Source organism: Chelonia mydas, chromosome 1 (assembly GCF_015237465.2).
Source record: "Chelonia mydas isolate rCheMyd1 chromosome 1, rCheMyd1.pri.v2, whole genome shotgun sequence".
Taxonomy (NCBI): Eukaryota; Metazoa; Chordata; order Testudines; family Cheloniidae; genus Chelonia; species Chelonia mydas.
The window spans coordinates 33404030-33428353 of NC_057849.1; the positions used below are offsets into that span (position 1 = coordinate 33404030).

Sequence of the window (24324 nt, forward strand, 5' to 3'; positions counted from 1 at the left end):
CTCTTAGGAATTAATTCTGGGCTGTAAATCTTCCTGAATGTAGAAGGAGTAATGCAGCTCCACTGTAGGACAAAAAGGATGCCATGAAGTTCAGAGAAGCAGAGCTCAGCAGTTGGCCATGGAGAGAAATCTGGGTTTCGGGTGGGCTGGGAAGGGGAGAGGTTTGAGTATGACTAATGGACTAATGAGAGAGGGGATATATTGGCTCCACAGAAATTTTCCAGTGGGCCATGGATGGTAATGCAGCCTAGGGCAATGTGGCTGCTCCATTCTCTGCTTTATACCTTAAGTCTCCATGTAAGTTCCTTGTGCACAGTCCATTTACTCAGCTTGTGCTTGGGAGCAGAGTGTAGCTCTTGAGCAGTGGCAATGATCACAAGACGCAGGAAGTGGTAGGACAAATATAATATACTTTATGGGTAATCAAAAGTCCAGCCTATAATAATACAATAATTTACGTCATGACAGTACTATAACATTCTGTAGTTATTCAGACAGAACTCCCAGAAGATCAGGCCAGAGAACAGTACATTTTTTTTGATTTTTTAAGATCTATTAATAGATTAATAACACTGCATATAAAACACTTGCAACACGCAAGAAGGAAATCAATGGAATTAATCAGCAATTAAACCAGCTATTGCTTTTCATGACACTGACAACTCTCTTGATGTTAGGATCAAACTGGAACTGTCTTGTTCCTAGGAAGAAATAGATATATCCTAGAAATAAAAATATATTGAATGTTATATTTTATAGGTGAAATGTTTTCCAACAAATATTTCTATAAAGCAAAATATAACATTGACAGTACCTACATATTCATTTGTGTTAATTTCTGATCTTAGTACAGTAGTGAAAATATGAATAATGATTGTCTTTTAAAAAATTTCTTCAAACTAGAGAAGCACAAATATTCTAGCATAGTAAACTGTTTTTAAAGGTTTGTTTTACTTACTACCATGCTGGAAAGCAGCATCAATTTTTTTGCTAATTCCTTGGAAGTCATTGATTATCTTCTTTGGATAACCCTGATCCATGGACCGACTGTTTTCATCATATCTGAACAGAAGAAATATATTTATAATGTATGGTAAATAAATGACATTTAAAAAGTCAAAAACAAACCCTGACACATAAATGAGTCTATTCTTGGTAGAAAATCCATTAAGAATGAGCTAAACTAACTGAACTCTTAAAATCCTTGCTATTATGTTTTCAGGTTTGCGTGTATATGAGAGAGTCTAGAGGTGGAAATTCTGGCCCCATTGAACTCAGTGGCAAAACTTCCATTGAGCTTTCACCTCAGGAGTGTATGTGTGCACGTGTATAGGAGTTTTGGCTGAATGGGCAGGGACAGGCAGGAACTGCATGCGTGGTAAAGATAAGCTGGAGACTGAGCTGGTGAGTTTACTGGACAGTTTTGCAAGGCTGCCCCAAAGGAATAAAACTCTTCTTGCCTATATACAGCTTTGGCCACCACATCCTAGCCAATCAGTGCTTCTTGGGAAAGTGGAGCACCAGCATGGAAAAGCAGAAGCCCTGTATGTGTAACTCTGAAATCATATTTGTCTTAGTGTCAACTGCTCAACAGATATATAATTTATTAATTAAAAGTCATCTGTATCTTTGAGGGGTTTACTGTTATATTATGCAGGGGTGGCACCAGCTCCCAGTGGAGGGGCTGAGGTGGGCCAAACAGAAAATTGCCTCAAGGCCCTGCCCCCTCCGTGGCACTGCCCTGGGGCCTGGTCAGAGGCTGGAAGCCAGAGATGGGCAGTGCAGGGTGCTGGCTGCTCGCAACTGGTAAGAGCTGCCCAGGCAGGGGAACCCAGCTCAGGGGCTGGCAGAGCCCTTGGGGAGCAGCAACAGTGGGGGGCTGGAAACAGAAGCCAGGCCAGAGCGGTTCAGTCTGGGCTTCTGTGGGGTAGCCCTGGATCCTCCACCTGCCCTGTGCAGCGTGCCCCAGCAGGCAGGGACACGGGCTGGGGACTGCTCTCAGGCACCCCAGTACCCCTCCAGGGCTTACTTCTCCGCTGCTGCTGGAGCTGGGCACCTGGCCAGCAGCTACCATTCTCTCCACTGTGCCTTCAGCGCTGGATGGCTGGAGAGCAGCAGCAGCTACGGGGTGGCTGCCGGGGAATAAAGACAAATTTTGGAGTGGCAAGCCCCCACTCCCGCCCTTCCAGCGCTGCTCCTGATATTGGGATTCCAAGAGCTCCATTCAACTGAATTCTAAACTGTTTTCAGAGGAGAAGCCAAAGAGCCATTGCAATGTGATGCAGGTATTAGTTCAGTGAGGTAGTTTATTGTAAAAGTTTACTGAGCTACTATGAAATGTAAACAAACCGTAACCACAAACTACTGCATAATCAAACCCATTTGACTGTTCACACCGAAGGAACAAAAATCCAGTATATTAATAGTTCTGTTAGCTTGAAGTTTGAGAGACCCAGGAGTACAATTTCAGAACCTTACATCCTTTGCGTAATTCTTAAAGAACTTACTAGATAATAGGGTTTCTACAGGTTTTGTGTCTCATCCTCTAGAATGTAATTACATCCCTGCCACAGATTTCTACAGGATGATTGGGAAAAACCTATAGAAGAAAGGTTAGCGTTTTCTATCAGACTCCCTAGGTTTTAAAACTAACTTCCAGCGAACCCTATTCAATTTTGTGGAATCCAATTTGTTTAATCCCTATTACATGTTATTTTATGTTACCATATTAACCCTCCAAGCCTAAAGAGAGAAATATACCTTAAGTCTGTTGAACATTAAATCTTACCTCCAGTACTTGTCACCTGCAAAGAAGTATGTTTTCCCTGAATTCTTATCACTGAAAGCTGCATTAATTCTCTTAACATTTTTTGGGAAGCCAAAGTCATAGGTGCTTTTTGGGCGGTTATACATGAAGTCATTCCCACTGAGGACCCAATATTTGTTCTCTGCAAAGAAAAAATAGAATTAAAGGTTTCACCAGCAGCTTCTGCTCATACTAAACAACATCTGATCATGGCTTCTGGCTTAGTACTTTCATTACAATGATGATAATAAAGCAACTTCATTTTCAACAGACATGTACAGCTGAGATTTCATTCTCCCCTTTACTTTCAGTAAATTAAGGAATGGCACTGATCGTTGTATTTTAAACATAGCGTAAAGCCCAGAGGAGATATCCTTCATGTTTCTGAATTAGACCTTGAAGCAATGAGTCCAAGAAGAACCCTTCCCGTACACTTATACACTTTATACATTTTGGGAGAAGACTCCTTGAATTCTACAAATTGTTAAGTAATCCACCATGAACAGTTTACTGGGATGCAGAAGATTAACAATACTTGGGTTGTGTTCAGATACTTTGGTGATGGAGATGTATACATGTCTAAATAGATGTATATACAGAACCTTAACTATTAATAAGTGCACGTCTTATCTAAATGATCAGGTGATCTTATTTATAAAACCCTGTTCTTTTCTCTTTCTCCCTCTCCCCACTTAAGAGTATAGTTACTAGAGCTGGTTGAACTATTTCAAACAGACAGCTATTTTCATCAACAAATGGCCTTTTTTACTAAAACAAAATTTTTCACAAATGAGTGTCAGCATTAGCAACATTTTGGGTTGGGAATGGGGATTGTGGAAAATTTTGTATCCCTTTTGATATTCTTGTCAAAATTTGTAACAAAAATATTATTGAAATGCTTCTTAAAATGTTTGCTTACCAAAAGTGATCTCTTTTGAACACTTCCAAAGAAAAACAGTTTTGAAATTTTTCACACAAATAGATTTTCATTTTTTAACCACCTCCAGTAATTACCCTCATCTGTATGTCCTGTCTTCACCTAGATTCTAAGATTCTAAGATCTCTGGAGGTCTCTGGAGGTCTTTTGTTCCCTGTGTTCCCTAAGGTGCCTAACAGACGTTTGGATGTGGCCTCAATAATTAACTAATTCACCAATACTCTGCTGAATGCTTTTCAAAACAGCTGCTAGTTATTTGACTTAATACTGACAATTTGTATCTTACTTCAAGGCCAGAAGTGATCTAGTCCGCAGCGGATTAATAGCCGTATGTTATGTCCTATGATAAAACTAGATTTGAAGGAAAAGTGAAGCCATTTTCATATCTTGCTTTTCAGAACATTTACATTAAATAGATAAGCGACCTTTAATTTCACTATTCACACATTTTGGGGGCTTTTGTAATTTGAACATTTGAGTTGTTTCATGCAGTATCATCTAAGGAAAATTGCACGTTCTGTGGAGCAAAGTATTCCCAGTAAATTCATATGTCAGAAGAACTAACACATTTCGGATTCCATTACCTTTAAAAAGAAAAACTTGATCCCTTTCAACATTTTCATAAGCAGCTTGAATTCCAGATGGCAGATTTGGCCAGAATAAAGAAATGAAATTGAGGTCGACCTCTGTCATCTGAGGATGCTTGTGCCAGAAATACCTGGTTTAAATAAAATTGGCATATTATAAACTGTTCCTGCACATGCCATAAATGTAATACTAAGGTGAAGTGTGTCTAATTCTGTCTCCCTTTAGTGTTTGATCCACAGTGAGGAAAAGAGTCTGCTATGATTGATACCTACTAGAGCTAATCTTTTAGTAGTTTTGGTGCTGGAGGGCACAGGTTCTATCCCTGCCAATGAGCTACAATGTGGTGGGGTCATGACAAAGTAGTGTCCCAGTGTGTCACATAAACATACCAATTGCAAAACATGAGTTTGCAGCTGCCCTCTTTTTAACTGAATCTAGAGTGGTAACAAACCTATCATTCCACTGATTACAGCGGCAGAGTAGTTGGAATAGAATCTAGGGGGCAGTCCTGACTTACCTTCACCAGCCTTAGCCAGTAGACCACAAACATTTAAGTTCCTCTCCTCTGATCAGAGCTGTGTATAGCAGAATCTGGGTCAGAGTTCCCATTGAAAAGAATTAGAATTCCTTAGAAACTACAGTACAATGGTTGGTGCCCTATAGCCATCTCACCATTTGATGCAGCCACTTTGGAAACAGCTAAAGCATTTTGTCATGCCTGAGAGAAATGTTAGGTAAAGCTAGGCACCCATCGTCAGAGAATTTGGGCCTCCTTTTGTATGTGATTTTTATTGTTAGCGCTACATTTCTAAATTAGTGTTTCCCCTCATGTCTCATGGGAATTAAATGATCAGAAATATTGTTTCCTTTTAAGTACTGCAGTTCAAAGGGGATTTGTGCTGGAAATGGCCCAACTTGATTATCATACACATTGTAAGGAGAGTGATCACTTTAGATAAGCTATTACCAGCAGGAGAGTGGGGTGGGGAGAGGTATTTTTTCATGCTTTGTGTGTATAAAAAGATCTTCTACACTTTCCACAGTATGCATCCGATGAAGTGAGCTGTAGCTCACGAAAGCTTATGCTCAAATAAATTGGTTAGTCTCTAAGGTGCCACAAGTACTCCTTTTCTTTTTTCAGTTCAAAGAAGTAACTCAGAAGTTCTTTGCCGTTACCTGCCCTTAAAGAACAGCAGTTCTCCACGCATGGTAGCGATGGCATCAAAAGTCAATTTGGGATCACAAGTTACTGGCGTTGTGGGTCCGGTTGTTTGAACGGGGTTATCTCACTGTCCTACATGAAGATTAAAGAAAAATTGGCATTATATAATATGGAGAAATACAGCTGAAAACCAACGTTATGAAGGACTTGGTGGACACACAAAACCTTCTCCTGAAAAACTGTGGTGGTGGTCATTAATCATAGAATCATAGAATATCAGGGTTGGAAGGGACCTCAGGAGGTCATCTAGTCCAACCCTCTGCTCAAAGCAGGACCGATCCCCAATTAAATCATCCCAGCCAGGGCTTTGTCAAGCCTGACCTTAAAAACTTCTAAGGAAGGAGATTCCACCACCTCCCTAGGTAACGCATTCCAGTGTTTCACCACCCTCCTAGTGAAAAAGTTTTCATAATATCCAACCTAAATCTCCCCCACTGCAACTTGAGACCATTACTTCTTGTTTTGTCATCTGCTACCACTGAGAACAGTCTAGATCCATCCTCTTTGGAACCTCCTTTCAGGTAGTGGAAAGCAGCTATCAAATCCCCCCTCACTCTTCTCTTCCGTAGACTAAACATCCCCAGTTCCCTCAGCCTCTCCTCATAACTCATGTGTTCCACTCCCCTAATCATTTTTGTTCCCCTTTGCTGGACGTTTTCCAATTTTTCCACATCCTTCTGGTAGTGTGGGGCCCAAAACTGGACACAGTACTCCAGATGAGGCCTCACCAGTGTCAAATAGAGGGAACGATCACATCCCTCGATCTGCTGGCAATGCCCCTACTTATACAGCCCAAAATGCCATTGGCCTTCTTGGCAACAAGGGCACACTGTTGACTCATATCCAGCTTCTCGTCCACTGTAACCCCTAGGTCCTTTTCTGCAGAACTGCTGCCGAGCCATTCGGTCCCCAGTCTATAGTGGTCCATGGGATTCTTCCCTCCTAAGTGCAGGACTCTGCACTTGTCCTTGTTGAACCTCATCAGAGGTTCCCTAGTGAAACTAAATCTCTCTGTATCTTTTTGAATTCTAGCCACTGCAGACTAATACATCTTCCGTGAAGTAAACTGTGAGAAACTGGCACAGGAAGTTTCAGAAATAGGGAAGCAACAAATGACGGATCTCCTTTTCAGCCATACATATCTTCAGTCTCAAGATTCATCATCCAAAGAAACACAATTTTTGATTATTCTTGTTTCATCATCAATTTCAGGAACCAACAAACAGTGGTACGTATATCAGACACAACGCCCATGACATTATATGTTCAAAGTTGTCATGCTCAAAGCCAATGGAACTCTGATATCGACTTCAGTGCCCTTAAATAGCAGCAAACATTGTGCTCGAAATAAAAAAAAAAAAATGAAAAAAAAATTTGGGTGGAGGGATAGCTCAGTGGTTTGAGCATTGGCCTGCTAAACCCAGGGTTGTGAGTTCAATCCTTGAGGGGGCCATTTTGGGATATGGGGCAAAAATTGGGGATTGGTCCTGCTTTGAGCAGGGGGTTGGACTAGATGACCTCCTGAGGTCCCTTCCAACCTGATATTCTATGAATGTTCTATCTATGCTCTTATTCATCCACTTGGGGCTGAAAAAGCCGTCTTTGTTTATCTAGTCTAGTCCTGTTTATGAAAAAGAGACTTTTCCATAAACACTTCTCCTTCTTGTGTTTTATACAGGCTATTTTATTTTTAGCTTTGCTCAGCTACCCCATGGGTAACACTGCTTTGCCTTCTTCCTTTCTTTTATCATTTTGTCTTTATTTGGTTTTTGAAGGAAAACTAAACACATTTAAAAACACACATACATGCAGCACAAAGGACAGACAAATATTAATGAAAAATAATGTCAGTTATTAACTTACAGGGTATTAGCAAATCATGGTGCATCCTAGATTGCATGAAAAGACCCATACATATGACAATTTTGGCACAAGATTCCTGGGTAAACATCAGCTCAGGCCAGATTTTAAAATATTGTGAACAAAAGGATCATGACCAATGCAAAGGGAGAGAAGGAGACATGAATATTTTCCACAAGGCCCTAAATAGATGATTTTTTTCATGCAGTTTTCACAGCTCACTTAAATGTTTCCAGTAGTGCTATAGATTCTGAATATGTCACCCTTACTCACAATGAGCAGCATTTTACCATACAGGTAGTCTCAGTGAAAACTGTTACATTACTAGGGCAGTAAGGTACTGCTGAGGATGAGTAAGAGTAGCAGAGTTGGACCCATAAAGAATAGCTCATGTAACCAGAATAACTAGAGGGGATTTGCATTTTTCATTTCCTAAGCATTCTCCATTTTCCCACTAATATTACAATCAAGAACCATTTTATATGGTTAACTTTCCACCAGTAACTCTTATTCCGTATGCCACATTTATATCCTATTATATCTGCATACCTTTTCATATGAATGACTTTCACAGACTCCGTTTGTCTGCTATATGCAGGATATTACACCATGCTACAAAATGCTACACATGCATATCTGAGGTTGTAGAAAATGTTATATAATAATAATGCAGTATTTGAGAAACAGGGTGTGATGAAAGACTGTGTTACGATGCATACAAACACTGGATGGATTTGTGGTTGCTCATTATGGAACTTGTCCTCCAGCTTGCTCTTGTTCAAGTCCCATTCTCAACTGGGCAGAAAGCAGGGCTGGCCTGAAAACATTTTGTGAAGTGTTTTGAAGTTTTGAAATAGGTGGAACAAAACAGACCTTTCAAAATTAAAAACAGAACAAAACAAAAGCAAGAGAGAGACCTACTGAAGAACAGCCAATACACTGATATTTAGGGCACTCCCCAGTGATGTGGGAGACACAAGTTCAAGTCTATGCACTACCCAGTTCAGAGCGGGGCCTTGAACCCACTTCAGAGGTGAGTGCCCCAACCTCTGGACCATTGCCTCTTCGGGAGTGGGGCTTTCTCTCTCTCATTGAAACTAATACATTTCCACACAAAGTTTCGCTTCAATGAATCAGCATTTTCCACTGATTAAAACATTTAATCAAAACATTTATGACCATCCTGAGCAGAGTTTCACTTAGTCTGTCCCCAGACAGTTCAGAGTCCCCTCTCCATATTTAACATTGATCTTACCTGAGACATACATTTCCTCATTTACAAAATGGCACCTCTGTTATGCATATCTAGGGCACAGCTCTTTAACTGGACCCATTCTTGCTGCATTAGCTTCTTATTCTTGATACATTAGGACCCCGTCTATATTGGAGCTCAAAATTGTTTGAATCTGCAGGCTACTTTCCTTTGTTCCTTATTTGTAACTGATAAAATCTTTAAATGTTCTAGTGATTTTCATCCCCAAAGGGCTGGACCCAGGGCCTCTTCCTCTCAGGGGATCCTGCCCTCCCCCTCCCCCACCCCCCCACCCCCCGACAAAACAAGTCAGGAGAAATTCCTCAAGGGCAGCCACATTGGGGTTTCCTCCTTCTGCGGGTTTTCCTTCATGAGGGGGCAATTTGGCCAGTAGTTTTTCCATTTATACCATTTTTAGGACTATGAAAATTAAGAACAATAATTTGCAATTCAAAGAGCTGGTTTTAACAATTTCAGCATTTGCTGCGGCAAGAGCTATAGTCAGTTATACCTTTCCACCAGTAGGTGGCACTAGCAAGTTCTGTATTTGTTCTAAGAGGACAATTTGTACCTTTATGTGCAAACATCTTGCAGTGCCATTTGTACCCTAAACGGGGTCTGCTTTTCATCTCTTCTGAAGCAATAAAAAGTAACGTCTTCATGCAAAATAATGTTATGCTGAAACAAGCTCTTTTGCTAATGAGTCACTTTTTTATGCATAAAGTTGAACACAAAAGCCATACGCTGTGCTATTGTATATCAGTGTTGTATATCATGCTTTCTTTAACCGCTAGAAAATTCACATTAGGGCCCTGCACATTTTGATACTAACTTGAGAAAAAGGAGGCCTCCCCATGAAATTTGTCTATTTAAGACTTCATACAAGCTCTTGATGTGTGTTATCGTAAATGAGGTGATAGCTAATGTTGGACATTTTCTTTAATCAAACAGTATAGATTCTGCTTTAGGAGAATTATCAATCAATCAATCAATCAGATAAAACAAACAAAATGCCCAGTTTCACCACAAAAGTCATGACTTCTGTGACGTCGGCTCAGGCCAGCAGCAAAACCAGGAGGCTCATATTCCCTCAATTCAGGGAGGTGAGGAGAGGGCAGGGGAGGAGGGATAAATGCTGAGTTAGTATAATTAGTCAGTTGTTTTTAAACAGTAACACTCTGACAGGTGATAGATGGGGCCAGCTCCTGAGTTACACCTCAGTGACTTGCCCAGTCTCAGACGTAACGTCATCAACTGAAATCAGTTGGACTCTATTTTAAGGATAGGCAAAGGAGTGCCACCTTTAGAAGCCAATAGGCTGTTTCCTGAGTACAAAATCAATATGGGACAGATTAATCATTCTTGCAGGCACACCGCTCTTTGCCAGCCTGGACTGCTGAATCCCAGGCTGGAATTTACCTGGGAAGGGAAGACTGGTTGGGATCCCCTGGTGCAGTTTCCATCCGAGTCATACACTTTGTTTGCCACTCCGCTTCACAGATATCCCCCGATTTGTATAGATTCCAGGGAATCTACAGGAAATATGAAACACACTCTTTATGTATTACTCCCTCTGGAATACCCACTGCATCGAAAAGAAGATCACTGCCATCTCTCTGAGATCTGGATAACCTTCTGTGAGCCTGCATCTACACTTACTGATGTGATACCTCCTTTCCTTACATCCTTAACCCGAAATCATCCCCAAAGAACTACAATAGGGGCCACTTGACTCCTCCCATCCCTCCACCACTCCATTTGACTCTAACTTCCTGACAGCTTCTCCAGTAAACATCTCTGCACCTTTCCCTACCAAATCCTCAAAGCCCTTCCTGAGCTGGTCTGCAAAGCTGAAATTTTATGTGTTGTTTAGGAAAATGTAAAGCATTGTAAAATGTTGACATTTAACTCATTGTCATTAGGCTTCAGAGTTAATCTCTATTGAGCCAAATGACAGCAATATATTATCTTTTAGAGCTACTGCTTCTGCCCATAATTATATTCAGACAGGTCTGCACTGGGTTCCATCTGGAAGGTCTTCTTCACCAGCAGCAAGGCCAGAAAAGGAATTTTAATTAAAACTTAAATCCTATAGACAGTGAAGGGGCCACCAAACCATTCATGAACGGCATATTGGCCAATACTGACTCAGCCAGACACATTCCTTCTATAGGGGAGAATATACAGTGTGAATCCCTGACCCACTCAGGTCAATGGCAAATCTTCCATTAACTTCAGCGGGGCCAGAATTTCATCCTTAATGGTGAGTACTTTTGAAAATCAAAATGGTTACTCAATTTACGTTCTAGTTTTCTTTTTTCTTGCTTCTATGATGAATGTAGACATAATTTAACATTGCCATGAACAGATGCATTTGATCGTCAGCACAATCGACAAAGGAAAAATACTATTTTATGTTGGGTTTTTAAAATTGTTTTGGTTGTTGCAGTAAATTATCATTGAAAGTTAGTGTTTGAATGGACAAAAGTGCAAAATAAGACCAACCGTTTTAATAGTGCGGGTGTTTTATCCCTGGAACAGTTTACCAAGGAAAGTGGTCAATGCACCCTCAGCTGGAGTCTTTAATTCAATGACTGGATGTCTTTATCAAAGGTATGGCCTACTTCAGCCACCAGTTATTGTGCCTAATAGTGCTCAGTTGCATAGTAGGAAACATAATTCCCTCCACTGCAGCATAAACTGGGTAAAATGTTATGGCCTGTGTTATGCACGAGGTCAAACTAGATGATCACAATGGTTTTGCATCCAAGGATCGCATTAGCCCTTTTGGCCAAAACGTCCCACTGGGAGCTCGTGTTCATTTCCCCAAATCTTTTTTAAAGTCACTGTTTTCTCGGATAAAGTCCTTGGAATATAGACTACATTCTTTGTTCCAACATGTATAGCTTTACATTTAGCCATATTAAAACACATATTGTTTGCTTGCTCCCTGCTTACCAAGTGAGCCAGATCACTCTGAATCAGGGACTCGTTCCCTTGATAATTTACCACTCTCCCAATATTGGTGTCATCTGCAAACTTAATCAGGGATGGTTCTATGTTTTCTTATAGCTCAGTGGTTTGAGCTTTGGCGTGCTAAACCCAGGGTTGTGAGTTCAATCCTTGAGGGGGCCATTTAGGGATATGGGGCAAAAATTGGGGATTGGTCCTGCTTTGAGCAGGGGGTTGGACTAGATAACCTCCTGAGGTCCCTTCCAACCCTGATATTCTATGATTCTATGATTGATAAAAACAGTTAAATAGCATAGGAGCAAGAACTGATCACTGAGAGACCTCACTAGCAACACACCTGCTCAGTGATAATTCCCCATTTACAATTACATTTTGAGATTTATCAAACTTTTAATCCATGCCATGTTAATTTTATCATTCTATTTAGTTAATCAAAATGTCATGTGGTACCAAGTCAAATGCCTTAGAGTTGTCTAGAGAGACAAGGTGGGTGAGGTAATATCTTTTATTGGGTCAACTTCTGTTGGTGAGAGACCCGAGCTTTTGAGTTTACACAGAGCTCTTCTTCGGGTTTGGGAAATGTACTCAGAGTGTAACAGCTAAATAGGAGGTGGAACAAATTATTTAATGTAAGTAGTTAACACATATTTGAAGTGACCATTCAAGGTGAAGTGGCTGGTTAACACCTCTGTAGTCATACGGGGAAAAGGGAGGGGGAAAAAAGCTGCGGGGGGGACACTAGTGTGTTACGGATTGTTGTAATAAACTATAAATCCTATGTGTCTCTATTCAGTCCGTGATTTTGAGTGTCAGCCAAAGTTATGACAGGTTCATTTTTTGAAAGTGTTGTGCAGGTTTCCTTTGAGCCGGGTGAGGACTGATAGGTCAGATACAGAGTGATTGCCTTGTGAAAAGTGTTCACCCACAGGTGATAGGTGTTCTTTGCTTTTACCATTTTCCTGTGTGGGTTCATTCAGGAGTGTAGTGATTGCTTGATTTCACCCATATAGTTGTTATTGGGGCATTTAGTGCACTGGATGAGGTATACCACATGTTGTGATAGGCTTGTGTAGGAGCCTGGTTCTTAAAATGTGTGTTGTGGGGGCGGAGGGGTGTTGATCATTGTAGAAGTGGAGATATGTCTACAGGTTTTGCATCTGTTGTTCTGGTGCCACATTGAGCTGGTGTGTGTTGGTCTGTGGGGAGCTTGATGATGAGCTTGGAGAGGTTGGAGTGCTGTTTGAAGGCCAGACGTGGGAGTTCAGGAAAGATTTCCTTCAGGATGTGGTCTCCATCGAGTATGGGTTGTAACTGTTTGATGATACCCATATGGGTTCCAGGCCTTGTCTACACTGCCACTTTACAGCGCTGAAACTTTCTCACTCAGGGGTGTGAAAAAACATCCCCCTGAGCGATGCAAGTTTCAATGCTGTAAAGTGGCAGTGTAGACAGTGCACGAGCACTGGGCACCATGCTCCCAGCACTGGTAGCTACTCCCCTCGTGGGGGTAGGTTTTTTATAGCGCTGGGAGAGCTCTCTCCCAGTGGTGCCATGACTACACAGCCATGTTAAAGCACTTCCGCGGCAACGCTTTAACATTGGCAGTGAAGACATACCCCCAGTGTGGGGTGGTTGGTGACAACTAGGGGTGTGCAGTTGGAGAGGCTAAGTATATTACATCAACATAATTACCTTTATTGACCAAATTAGTAATCTCATCAAAATGAGGTATCAAATTAGTTCGATAGTGTCTATTTTCCGTAAACCCATGTTGACTGGCATTAATTCTATTACACTCCTTTAATTCTTTATTAACCTAGTCCCATGTCAGCCGCTCCATCAGCGTGCCTGGGATCAATGTCAGACTGAGAGGACTATGATTATCCAGGTCATCCCATTTATCCTTTTTAAATATTGGCACTTATTGAGGCTTTCTTTCAGTCTTCTGAAACTGTTAGTGTTCCAAGACTTATTGAAAATCAGCATTCATGGGCCAGTGACCACCTCAACCAGCTCTTTTAAAACTCTTGGATGCAAGTTATCTGGGCCCACTGATTTAAAATGTTTAACTTTAGTAGGTGCTGTTTAACATTCTCCTGAGATACTAGTGTAATGGAAAGAGTGTTATTATATGTTAGGACTACATTATCTGTTTTTTCCCAAATATAGAACATACATTTTGACTGAACACTTCTGCCTTTTCTGCATTCGTATTGATAATTCTACCCATCTAGTAATGGGCCAATACCATTGTTAGGATTTCTTTAGTTCCTAATATATTTTTTAAAACTCCTTATTGTCCTTAATTTTGCTGGCCATAGATCACTTCTTGTTTCCCTTTGCTTCTTTTATCAATTTGCTAGAATTCCTACCTTCTGATTTATATTCATTAGTATCAACGTCCCCTTTTTTCCATTTGTTTTATATATATATATGTATATATATAATTTTTATAGCTTCCTTCACTTCCTCTCTAAACCAGGTGGATTTTTTTTACCAATCGTCCTTCTTCCTCAGTTATGGGATTTGGGGTTTTGGGTATCTAGTAAAGTGTTCTTAATCAACCCCCAATTATCTTTCTCATTTTTGTGATTAAATTCTTCCTTCTAGCTGATCTGGCTCATAACTGTTTTCAGCATTCTGAAATTGGCCCTTTTAAAGCACAGTATACATATTACTGGTCTGGACTTTATTCTATTTGCATATTATAAATGTGATGAAGTCATCAGCATTTGTACCTAAAATACCATTCATTTTTAGTTCTATGAATCAGTTCCTCTTTATCTGTCAAGATGAAATCTAATATAGAATTCCCATGTTGGGTGCAACACTTTTTGAGTTAGGAAATTATCATCTTTAGCAAGTAAATACATCTATCTGGCAAGTAAATACAAAATATCTATATATGATATATATTTATTTATATATACACAGTCATGCTAAGTAGTGCATTTCTGTTATTTACAGAACTGCAGATTGTACAAAAGCTATGGTTTGACTTGTGGACATACACTGAAACCTGAAGAATCCTGACTAGATGTTTTAGAAATTAATTAGTGAAAAGTAATCCCTGGTGTATTTACAGTATTGTTTACTTCTTTTATACATCTTCCAGGACTTCATGTTCTTAACATGGAAACCAGAAGTTAGTCCTTAGGACACGAGTAACTTTCTTGGCAATAGGATCAAACTCAAACTGCCGTGATCCACGAAAGAAATAGAAGAACCCTAGGAATAAAAGCAAGTTGAATTAGTGTATTGCACAAATAAATATTAAGCGGTTACAATAGAGGTTGGAAAGGGCTAGAAAAGTCTGTTTGAGTCACCCACTCCAGCAATTTGTGGAACTGTTTTATCTAAATAATATCCTATCTGACATAGGGAAAAAAAACACCTATTCCTGATCATTATTCTCAACACAGTAACTTTATTGTCTTAGGGCCAGACTGCGATATCCTTATTCATGTTGAGCAATACCTTACTTCACAAGTGGTCCCATTGACTTCAGTGAAACTACTTATGGTATAAGGTACAATACAACATGAGTAAGGGTATCCCAATCTGTCCCTTAGTACTGATCTTTTCATAGCACTGTCCAAACATTAATTAAGCCAGTATTAGTATGCAGAAGTTTCTGGCTCTCAGTCGTGTGCACCCCATTTAACCATGCCTCTTATCACTTCTGAATCATTTAATGCTTCCTTGCCTGAGAGTTTCCACTTACTTTTATACTGGAAAACAGCATCAATCTTCCCATTAATTCCCGGAAATTCATCTTTTATCAGCTTTGGCTTCTTGTCCATGGACTGTCTTCTTTCATCATAACTGAGGAAAGTTAAAAACAATAAGAAGACACTTGAAAATAAGCCAAATGGCACGTAAGCCAGCCCCACTCTTTACAGAGAGCCCATTAACAGTGAACTAAGCTCACTGAATTCTTAGCTATTCTTAAACCAGATGCATAGGTGACATAAATCAGCACACCTCCAATGACCTCAGTTGAGCTACACCAAATTACACCAGCTAAGGAGCTGGCCCCTTGTGTTAATTACATGTGCATCTTTGAACATCATTACTAATTTACTACTAACTTAGTAATTACTAAATTACTACTATCATTACTAATAACCATTACTAATCATTACTAATCTGCAAAAATTATTATGTTTATTATTTTTTTGCCTAATAGGCAGGATGTAGAGAAGTGAATTATCAGCTATTGTATGGGAAACAGGAGACTATAGACTTACCCTTAAAAATGTATCATTGCAATGTTCGCTGTCCACAAGTAGTGTTTATCAGGAGAAATCTGCGTTTTGTGGGATCATTGTTATATCACATACATTGAGGTGCCATATGGCTACCATCACTGTGCTACCATCACACAGGCTATAACAAAGTGTTTGCTGTAATATTTTTACTCAACGTAGAAATTAAATCACAACCAATTGTGTTCAAACAAGATGAATGGCTTGACCAAAGCTCTCCAAGCAGTGAGTTTTAGGAGTGGAGGATCAGATCGAATCCTTTACTCACCCGATACAGTTTACAAACTGTAACAAATCTGAAATCTCTGGGAGCTAGGCACCTAAATAGCTTTCAGGATCTGAGCAATCGTCACTTCACAGTGATCACTATGCTGCACACCATGGCCACTTAGAACTATTCCACAGTGATACAAGTCACATCATTGTGCTCCACATATATAGGTCACTATTACTTGTGCTAAAAGAGAATCTCCTTTATCTGTTAGAAGTATATGGGTTATGACACATAAAGATGAGCAGTTTTGATTGCATCCAATAGAGACAATGATGAACATGCACACAAGCCAATTCACCGCAATATATGGCACATGCTTTGTGGCATAATAATGCCATCTCTTGGTAACTGGACAGAGGAATTGGGGATAATAATCTGAACCTTTTTTTAACCCCAAGAAAAGGTTCTGATAAAAGCATTATGCACACTTATGACTCAGTATAATTAGGAATTATTGTTTGTTTTAAAATGTGCAGTAAAGCTTTAGATATCTTTTTTCTCTATGTAAGTAAAATAATTTAAGCAAAACTTCATGTATTTTGAAAAGAACTGTTTCACCTGCCTTTAAAGAATATTATTTTTCTACAGGCAGTGGTGACAGTGTAAGAGACTGGCTAGCAAGTATGCTACTAAAGCATCATAAGGCAAATTAAGGGTAGTTATTGGTGATGTGGGTTTTGTTTGCTCAGTGGTCCCTATTACCGGAGACTCAAGAATGTTGAACATGAAATCTTACCGCCAATACTTGTTAGACACAAAGTAGTATGTTTCCCCTTTATTTGCATTATAAAGAGCTGCATCAATTTTCTTCACACCCTTTGAGAAGCCCAAATCTTGGATTTTCTTTGGGTATCCAGACAGTATAGTATCTCCTTTGACAACCCAGAATTCATTTCCTATCAAGAAAAGTTGTTGAAAACATTTTGCCTGGAACTTCTGTTGAATTATACAACATTTGCGTAGGGTCTTTAACTATATACTACGATCAAACCAATCTTTTTATGGACAAATGTAGAGATCAAAACATGCATTCCTTGCTATAAGACAGTCCTTCCTGTGGCTACAGTAAACAATGGACCATCGCCTTCTGTTGTATTTTAAACACATCTGGCAAAATCCATCCCTCATGTAACTCTTCTGAATGCTAAGGATGAATTTGGGCTTCTATTTTTAATTTAGACAAGTAGTTTTACAGAAAAAAGTGCCATTTCACATTTCCTTGGATAGAGCTTGATTTGTTCGGAAAATTTAGCTTCGTTAACATTAATCAAATAAGTGACATGCATTTTGATGCCGAGTGTGGTTTTTGTTAGCAATTTAATTGCAAAACAACAGCAATACGCTGGATTAGCGCTGAGTTAATGAAATCCCATTAAAAGAGTACAAGTTTCAATTTCCTTAACTATTTTCAAAGCAGGTAAATTCCATTCGTGTCACATGTAAGAAGAACGTAGAGAAACTCAAATTCTTACCTTTAAAAATAAATGTCTCATCTTTGTCCGTAATTTCATAGGCAGCATCCAAGCCAGATGGCAGAGGTGACCAGAATGAAGATATTAAATTAAAGTCGACTTCTCTGCTTGTAGGGTGTTTCCGCCAGAAGTGCCTGATCCAAATACAGTACAACTTGCATATTAAATCATATCTTTATACATAACAATATGTGGGATTCTAACCATGGCAGTAAGAGTTTACAACTTCTACAGCCCAGAGAGTATTGTATATTGGCACACATACAAATTCCAATGCCCCCAAATCCTGTCTTCTATGCATTTACTTAGCTTTTTGACTTTTGAATCACTTAGGGCTAAAACCTGCCTTTACCACTGAGGTTAGAGAGGGTTCCCTGGCATGGAACAAATGCAGTTCTGCTACACAAAAGGGAAATGGGAGTCAGTTCTGCAGCACACCACTGAGAAAGGGAGGTGGTAGAGTTGGGTGGCACCAGAGGATTCCCACTTCCCCCAGGTGTCTCCCCAATATCTACTCCACATACTCATGCTAGGCTCTGGGCTGAGAGAGTTTATCTCTGGAAAAATCTCTAGATTTCAGGGAAAGCAGATTTCACAATACTTACTTGCCTGCTCTCCCGGCATTAGTATATTTTGAATGTGAGAATACAACATTATAAATTCCTTTAGACTGTGAAGTCTTTAGGCAGGAGCAATCTACACCTTTGTGCAGCGCTGAACAAATGATAAAATATAACAATAGTAATTGGTTTCATTATCCAAAATCATTGTTGCAAAGGGTGTGCATGTAGACTTGGTGTTTGGGATGGCAAATGTTCAAAGTTTACAAGGCTGCAGTTAAAGATGGGTAAATGGCTAACTTTAGAGTCCCAAGTAGTGGGTTCAGAGGCCAAAACTGAGTTCTCCTGAATTCTGAATGTTGGGACCTGTTCTAATATAAAACTTATCCATGTCTTTTAAGGCACCCTTTCTAACTCTCTCTCTGTCTTCTCTGCATCCTGTCCCTCTTCCTCTCCCTCCCTTTTCTTAATGCAACCAGATCTCTCTCTTTACCCACCAATACTTACCTCTTTCCTTTTCCCAACCCCCCTTCCTTACCATATCATATCCCAGGTCTCCACTAGGACCTCCTTTTACCCCACTTTCCTCTTTTGGGGTCCTCAGAATCCATAGTCTATTCTCTTTAACACGCTGAGAGCACCAAGTTTTAGTGATTTTCCATGGAGGAATGCTTCAGATTTGGCACACTTACTGCTAATCTCTGGTCAGTTGTTTCAATCAATGAATTGTCCTGGGAATACTGCAGCACCCAAGTAGCCAAGTAAAACTTGCCAGTGTTAGATGTCATGATAGAGTCCAGCATATAGAGGTCACAATGAAGAAGTCAGAATTTGTCAACAGTTACCACAGTGTTATCTACATTTGACAAGTTTTCTCCTATGATTAGAATGGGAAATAAGTGTGGCAAGTGTGTGTTGTTGTTGTTATTATTAGAATTTATCATTTGCATTGTCGTAGTACCAAGGACCCCACCTATGGACCCTGTTGTCCTAGGTACTGCATAAATATCCAGAAGAGAAAGAGGGCCCCTGACCCAAAGAGCTTACAGTCTAAGGAAATATCCCTTAATGATCACCTCTGTGCAGACGTAAGTAGCAGGTCTGTTGGCACTTGGGAAGAGAGATTGGTGATATTTATCTGAACCTTCTTTGAGCATAATAAAAGGTATTGGTTTGATTAACATGCTGGACAAAATTTTGAATATTTCTTATTTTTCCAAACTATTGTGCTATTAAAGGAAGATTTAAGCAAAAGATGTGATGCTGCTTTAAGACAGTCAGCTTACTTGTCTTTAAAGAACATTATTTCTCCACGGAAAGTGGTGACAGCATCGAAAGTCAGTTTAGGGCCACAGGTGTTTGGTGGTAGAGGTTCTGTTGGCTCCATGGGTTCTATGGAGACCGTAGATTCTGTTGGATCTTCAGGGGGGTTAGATGAAGGTCCTAAGGAACACAATTTAGAGAAGAAAATAAAACTAGTATTTGATATTATAAAATTCAGATAACTTCAGTGGATCTGTCATTTTTTTTCAAGCTATAGTTAATACAACCATTCAACATGGATTTCATTAAAAGTTATTTGAACTTGTGAGAGGCTATAAACATTGAGCGATTAATAATGTTTGATTACCATAAAGGTATTGAATGCCATTAATATCATCCTGATGAAGACGGAAAGTCTTGGAATCAAAGTATCTGTAAACTGGGTACATCAGTGAATCAGGGTGTCTAGAATGGAAGAGTCCCAGTGAATGGCCAAACTCATGCGCAGCCACGAAAAACAAGTTGGAACCTAAAACCAGCAAACAAAATGTATAAAAGAAAGTTACGTCTTTTCATGTTCTTGCCCATCAATGTGAAATACAAGCCAGCCAATTGCACTCAATACAATAGAGGTTTTTAGTGCTTATAGTAAACTCAGATATAGTTGAAATACAACTAAGTACAATGAAAATACATTGAAGCACATCAAAAGTGCAAAGGTGCAGTGCTTGTAGGCCTGATCCAGCACCCAACAACTTCAGCAGAGATCAATGTGGGTGAAGGAGTCCAGATGTTGTGATACCTTTGGAAAACTGGGGCCTGAGGAAGCTAATTATGTGGTATGGTTTTCAAAAGTGCTGAGATCCTAACTTTGTTGGGCGCTGTTGGTTGTTCAACACTTCTGAAAATCAGCCACTCACTTAGGCATCTAACTATGGATGTAGGAGTCAAACTTTAGGTGCCTAGTTTTGAAAATCCTACCAAGCCCAGGTATGTAATATTAAGAGTTGGTTTTACGTACCCTGTGAGCCTTTGGTCCAGTCTTCATCCTCATCAAAGTGAGCATCTCCACCAAGACCATTGCCAGGTGCATAGGCATGAGCAACAGTCCCACCAGGACCATCAAAGGGATTGAAATCATTGTGAACTAAGAATGGAATAAGGTGCAATAGAACTCTTTGTTAGTTTGCAACACTCCAAATTCCTCTTACATGCAATTTTGACAACCCCATTATTTGTTAATTTTTACTGAGAAGCAGAAATTTTTGACTTTCTAGTAGATCTGCAGACACTAAACAATTGGAAGTGAAACAAAAATCTGTCAAAATGGAAGTGAGATCATGAAGCAGTGGGAATTGGGCAAAGATTGGAGATGGGCATGAATGCAGGTACAATGGCTTGGTGGGAGGAGAAATGCAGAGGAAAGGAAGGTAAATAAAAATAATGGCAAGCTGTTGTACAACTTATATTTATGTAGTCGAACCACAAGACAAGCATGTGAGAAACCAAAAGAATCACATGACCTTTTATTGTTCCCTCCACCAGCCTCGCTACTTTCTGTTCTCTTTACCCACTGCATCATGTCTAATGATGATCCTGCTACCGCCTATGCACATAGAAGAGAGCTTTGGCGGGAGAAATCTCCCTGAGGAGCGACCCCCATCATCCCAGTAGGGGGTGGAGTTTGCCCTCCTCCACCACAAAAAAGCCCTCGAAGGGGAGCCAGCCCCAAGCACTGAGCTCTGTGGCCCCTATCTAGCAAAGCACTTCAACCTGTGCTTAACTATAAGCATGTGAGTAGTCCCAGTGACTTACATGGAACTACAGCCATGAGTAAAGCTATGAGTAAGACCCACAAGCCCAGATTCTGTGCAGATGTCTGCCCAGGCTGAATATTATACACTATGCACAGTCCTGTTGAATTACACACAGTGTGTAAAGTTATGTACAGAAATAAATCTTTGCAGTATCACGGCCTTAGATTGTAAACTCTTTGGGGTTGGGACTATGTTTTTGTGTGTGATTGTATAATGCCGAGAACAATGAGATCCCCATCCTAATACAAATGATAATAATGAATAATAATTTCAGGACAAATCATTCACAGACCTCTGGATGGTAATATTTACAATGATTCTATATATATATATATATATATTTACCTCTGGCTGCAAAAGAGATCAATATATCTGCATCACCTCTGTCAACCCGGGTAAATGTCAATGGGGTCACTTTGCTCCAGACTGTAAAAGCTTTCTTGATGGCTGCATCTACATCAACTCGGGCCATGTCTGGTGTATAGTTCAAAATCCTTTCAAATTTAATATAGAGAAACAGCTGAGTTCTTTACAATATTTATCATCTACTTGGAGCAACTTGTCTCCCTTTAATGCAAGAAAACCCCTCTATTACTGACTAGTTACCTGTATGTTAGATTTCTTTTCCCCCATTTTGGTTGTCCTGCAAAGGTGGAGAAATCAGCAATATCAGGGACTCCACATCGGGGTTTCTGCATCACCTCCAAAGTGTTAGAATCCAATTTCCCAGTCACCTCCAATCCAATAAATTCCTGCATTTCTTTGATTTTGTTGACCATAGGACTATCACTTTTCCATCTTAAAACAGGCTTCCCATCTGTCTTAAAGCTGTAGTAATTTTCCAGGTACTTCTGATGAAACAGATAGCTATTAAGACACTAAATTCTTTTTTAGATCTTGCAAAATAATATTAAATATTATGACATGAGATCTACCCTGGGCTTCTGCTGCTTGTTCCCTCTGTGTCTCAGGAACTCACTTTGTTTAGAAACTTTGTAAAACTGAAATTAGTTACCATTTTCCATTTATATTAATACCTTGATGTTATCTTGTTCTGTGATAATGTGGCGACAAGAGTCTGCATGAACATTTTGCAAAAGTATAAGAGGATTAATGCTCAGAACAAATTCAGAATAAACATTTGCCCTGTAAATGGAACATTTTGTGACAAAACACCTTAGGCTTACTATCTGTTCCAGCACTCCAGGCAGTATTTAAAGACAGACAAAAAAAACAGATTTTTGAAGAACATGATTGAAAGCATGATTTTCCAATAGCATTACATGTTATCATGTGCAATGATTCAGACAAAATGAAGATTCTGATCTTACAACCACTTATGCATGAGACTATCTTTACTTCCCCAAGAAGCCACAAGTGAGCCAATAAGATTACTTGTGCGTAAAGTTATTCAGATGTTTAAGTGTTTGCAGTATCTGGTCCTAAACTGGTGCACTTTAATTTTAAATTGCTTCCTGCAAAATAGTGCAAACCAAAATAATAATAAGATGCTTCCCCTGGCAAATTTCTACGGTTCATGATGACAGGGTTGAATTATTCTTCAGAAATATTGCCTCACTTTGAGCATTGCACATCCATTAAAACAGCACCCAAGGCAAGCAGTTTCCAAGCTTTCGAAACCAAGCACCCTCTTCAGGAAAATGAAACAAGTCATATCCACCCTTCCACCCCACCATTTTAGAAGGGCAGCCTTGGGGAACCTTTCACGGCCAGTGTGCCACACCCCTCTGGGGGGGCGGGGGAGGGCATGCTTCTATTCTTTGGGAAATACTGAACCAGACTATTCACCCCATCAGTATGTATAGGGTCAGATCCTCAGCTGGTGTAAATCAGCATAGATCTATTAACTTCAATTAACTCCAGCTCAGGATCCGGTCCTTTGTGTCTGCAATCATTACCTGAACAAGCTTCGTATCTTCTTCTGCTTTCCTTTTTGGATGTATAGGAAAAGCACAAGATGCTGCACATAGTAATAGCAGAAACGGAAGATTCTTCATTCTTTTGCTTCTGTGTCTTGTCTTTAGGAAGATCTCAATCTCCGCCCGCTACATACAAGTCTCTCACATATCCCTATTTATATAGTACTTGTGTGCTTCATAAAGCCAGGGGTAGCCTGACTCACAGTTTAGAACAGCCTCCAATTAGCAACAGAAGATATGCAAATAACTGGTTTAGGCATGAAAAGCTTGACAGATTTCATGTAAACTGCCTCCCATCCCATTCCACCCCTTTGCAAATTTTGCAATTGGACAAGATGATTAATGCTCAGGAAATAGGTTGATATTCCTTTCCTTTAGAAACTCACTGTTTCTTCAAGTAAGAAAAATGTTATTTTAGTACTTAAAAAATACAGCCTTGAGCCTCAGAACATTTATGAATGTCTTACCCATTGAAATAGTCCTTGTGCTGTAAGACATGGAAAAATCAGTGCTGACTATTTGCATCACTTCCAGGTTATCTTTAATAAGGTTCTTAGCTCTATTGGAACCACCCATGCCTCTCTCTGCCCATTGCTCCTGCCTGTACTACCAAGCAACAATCCCACGCAGCAATTAAAACTTGATTCTCAGGCCTGGTTAAGCTAAACTGAATGCAGGAATTGGGGATGGGATAAAGGACGGTTGCACCACAATCTTAATTCTGGAGACAGTGAAAGAAGAGAACAATAAAAGCTAGAACAGTCCTTAGGAGCTGGTCTATCTTACACTGTGTTGAACATGAATAGCAGGAATGTACTGTGCTCTGACTATATCTCCTCCTTCAACATGTCCCCCCATAATCCACCACCACACCCCTGGTGCTCCCTTACACTGGGGGCTGTTAGGGGAGTGATATGGGAATGTCCTGCTGGCTCTATTTTACCAGAATCTCCCTTATGCCAGGGGTGATATCCAAGTGGCCAGTTCGGCCTCCTTTGTGGCCCTGGTGTACCAGCAAAGCCTGAGTACTAAGCCACCACAGAGCCCAGAATCCGGGCCAACTCTTATGCTTTGGATAATATGTTCCCCACT

General features: G+C 40.0%; 1 protein-coding gene across 1 annotated transcript; it reads right to left on the bottom strand.

Annotated features, from left to right (window-relative positions):
* Positions 1-390: 390 nt before the first annotated feature.
* LOC102940592 (interstitial collagenase) lies at positions 391-23310 on the bottom strand. The gene is given in 10 exon segments (XM_043529564.1): positions 391-722; positions 959-1062; positions 2789-2948; positions 4328-4461; positions 5508-5625; positions 19843-20004; positions 20497-20622; positions 21638-21786; positions 21899-22143; positions 23212-23310. Coding segments are annotated over 10 exon segments (1398 nt in total). The 3' UTR covers positions 391-621.
* Between the last annotated feature and the right edge of the window lie 1014 nt (positions 23311-24324).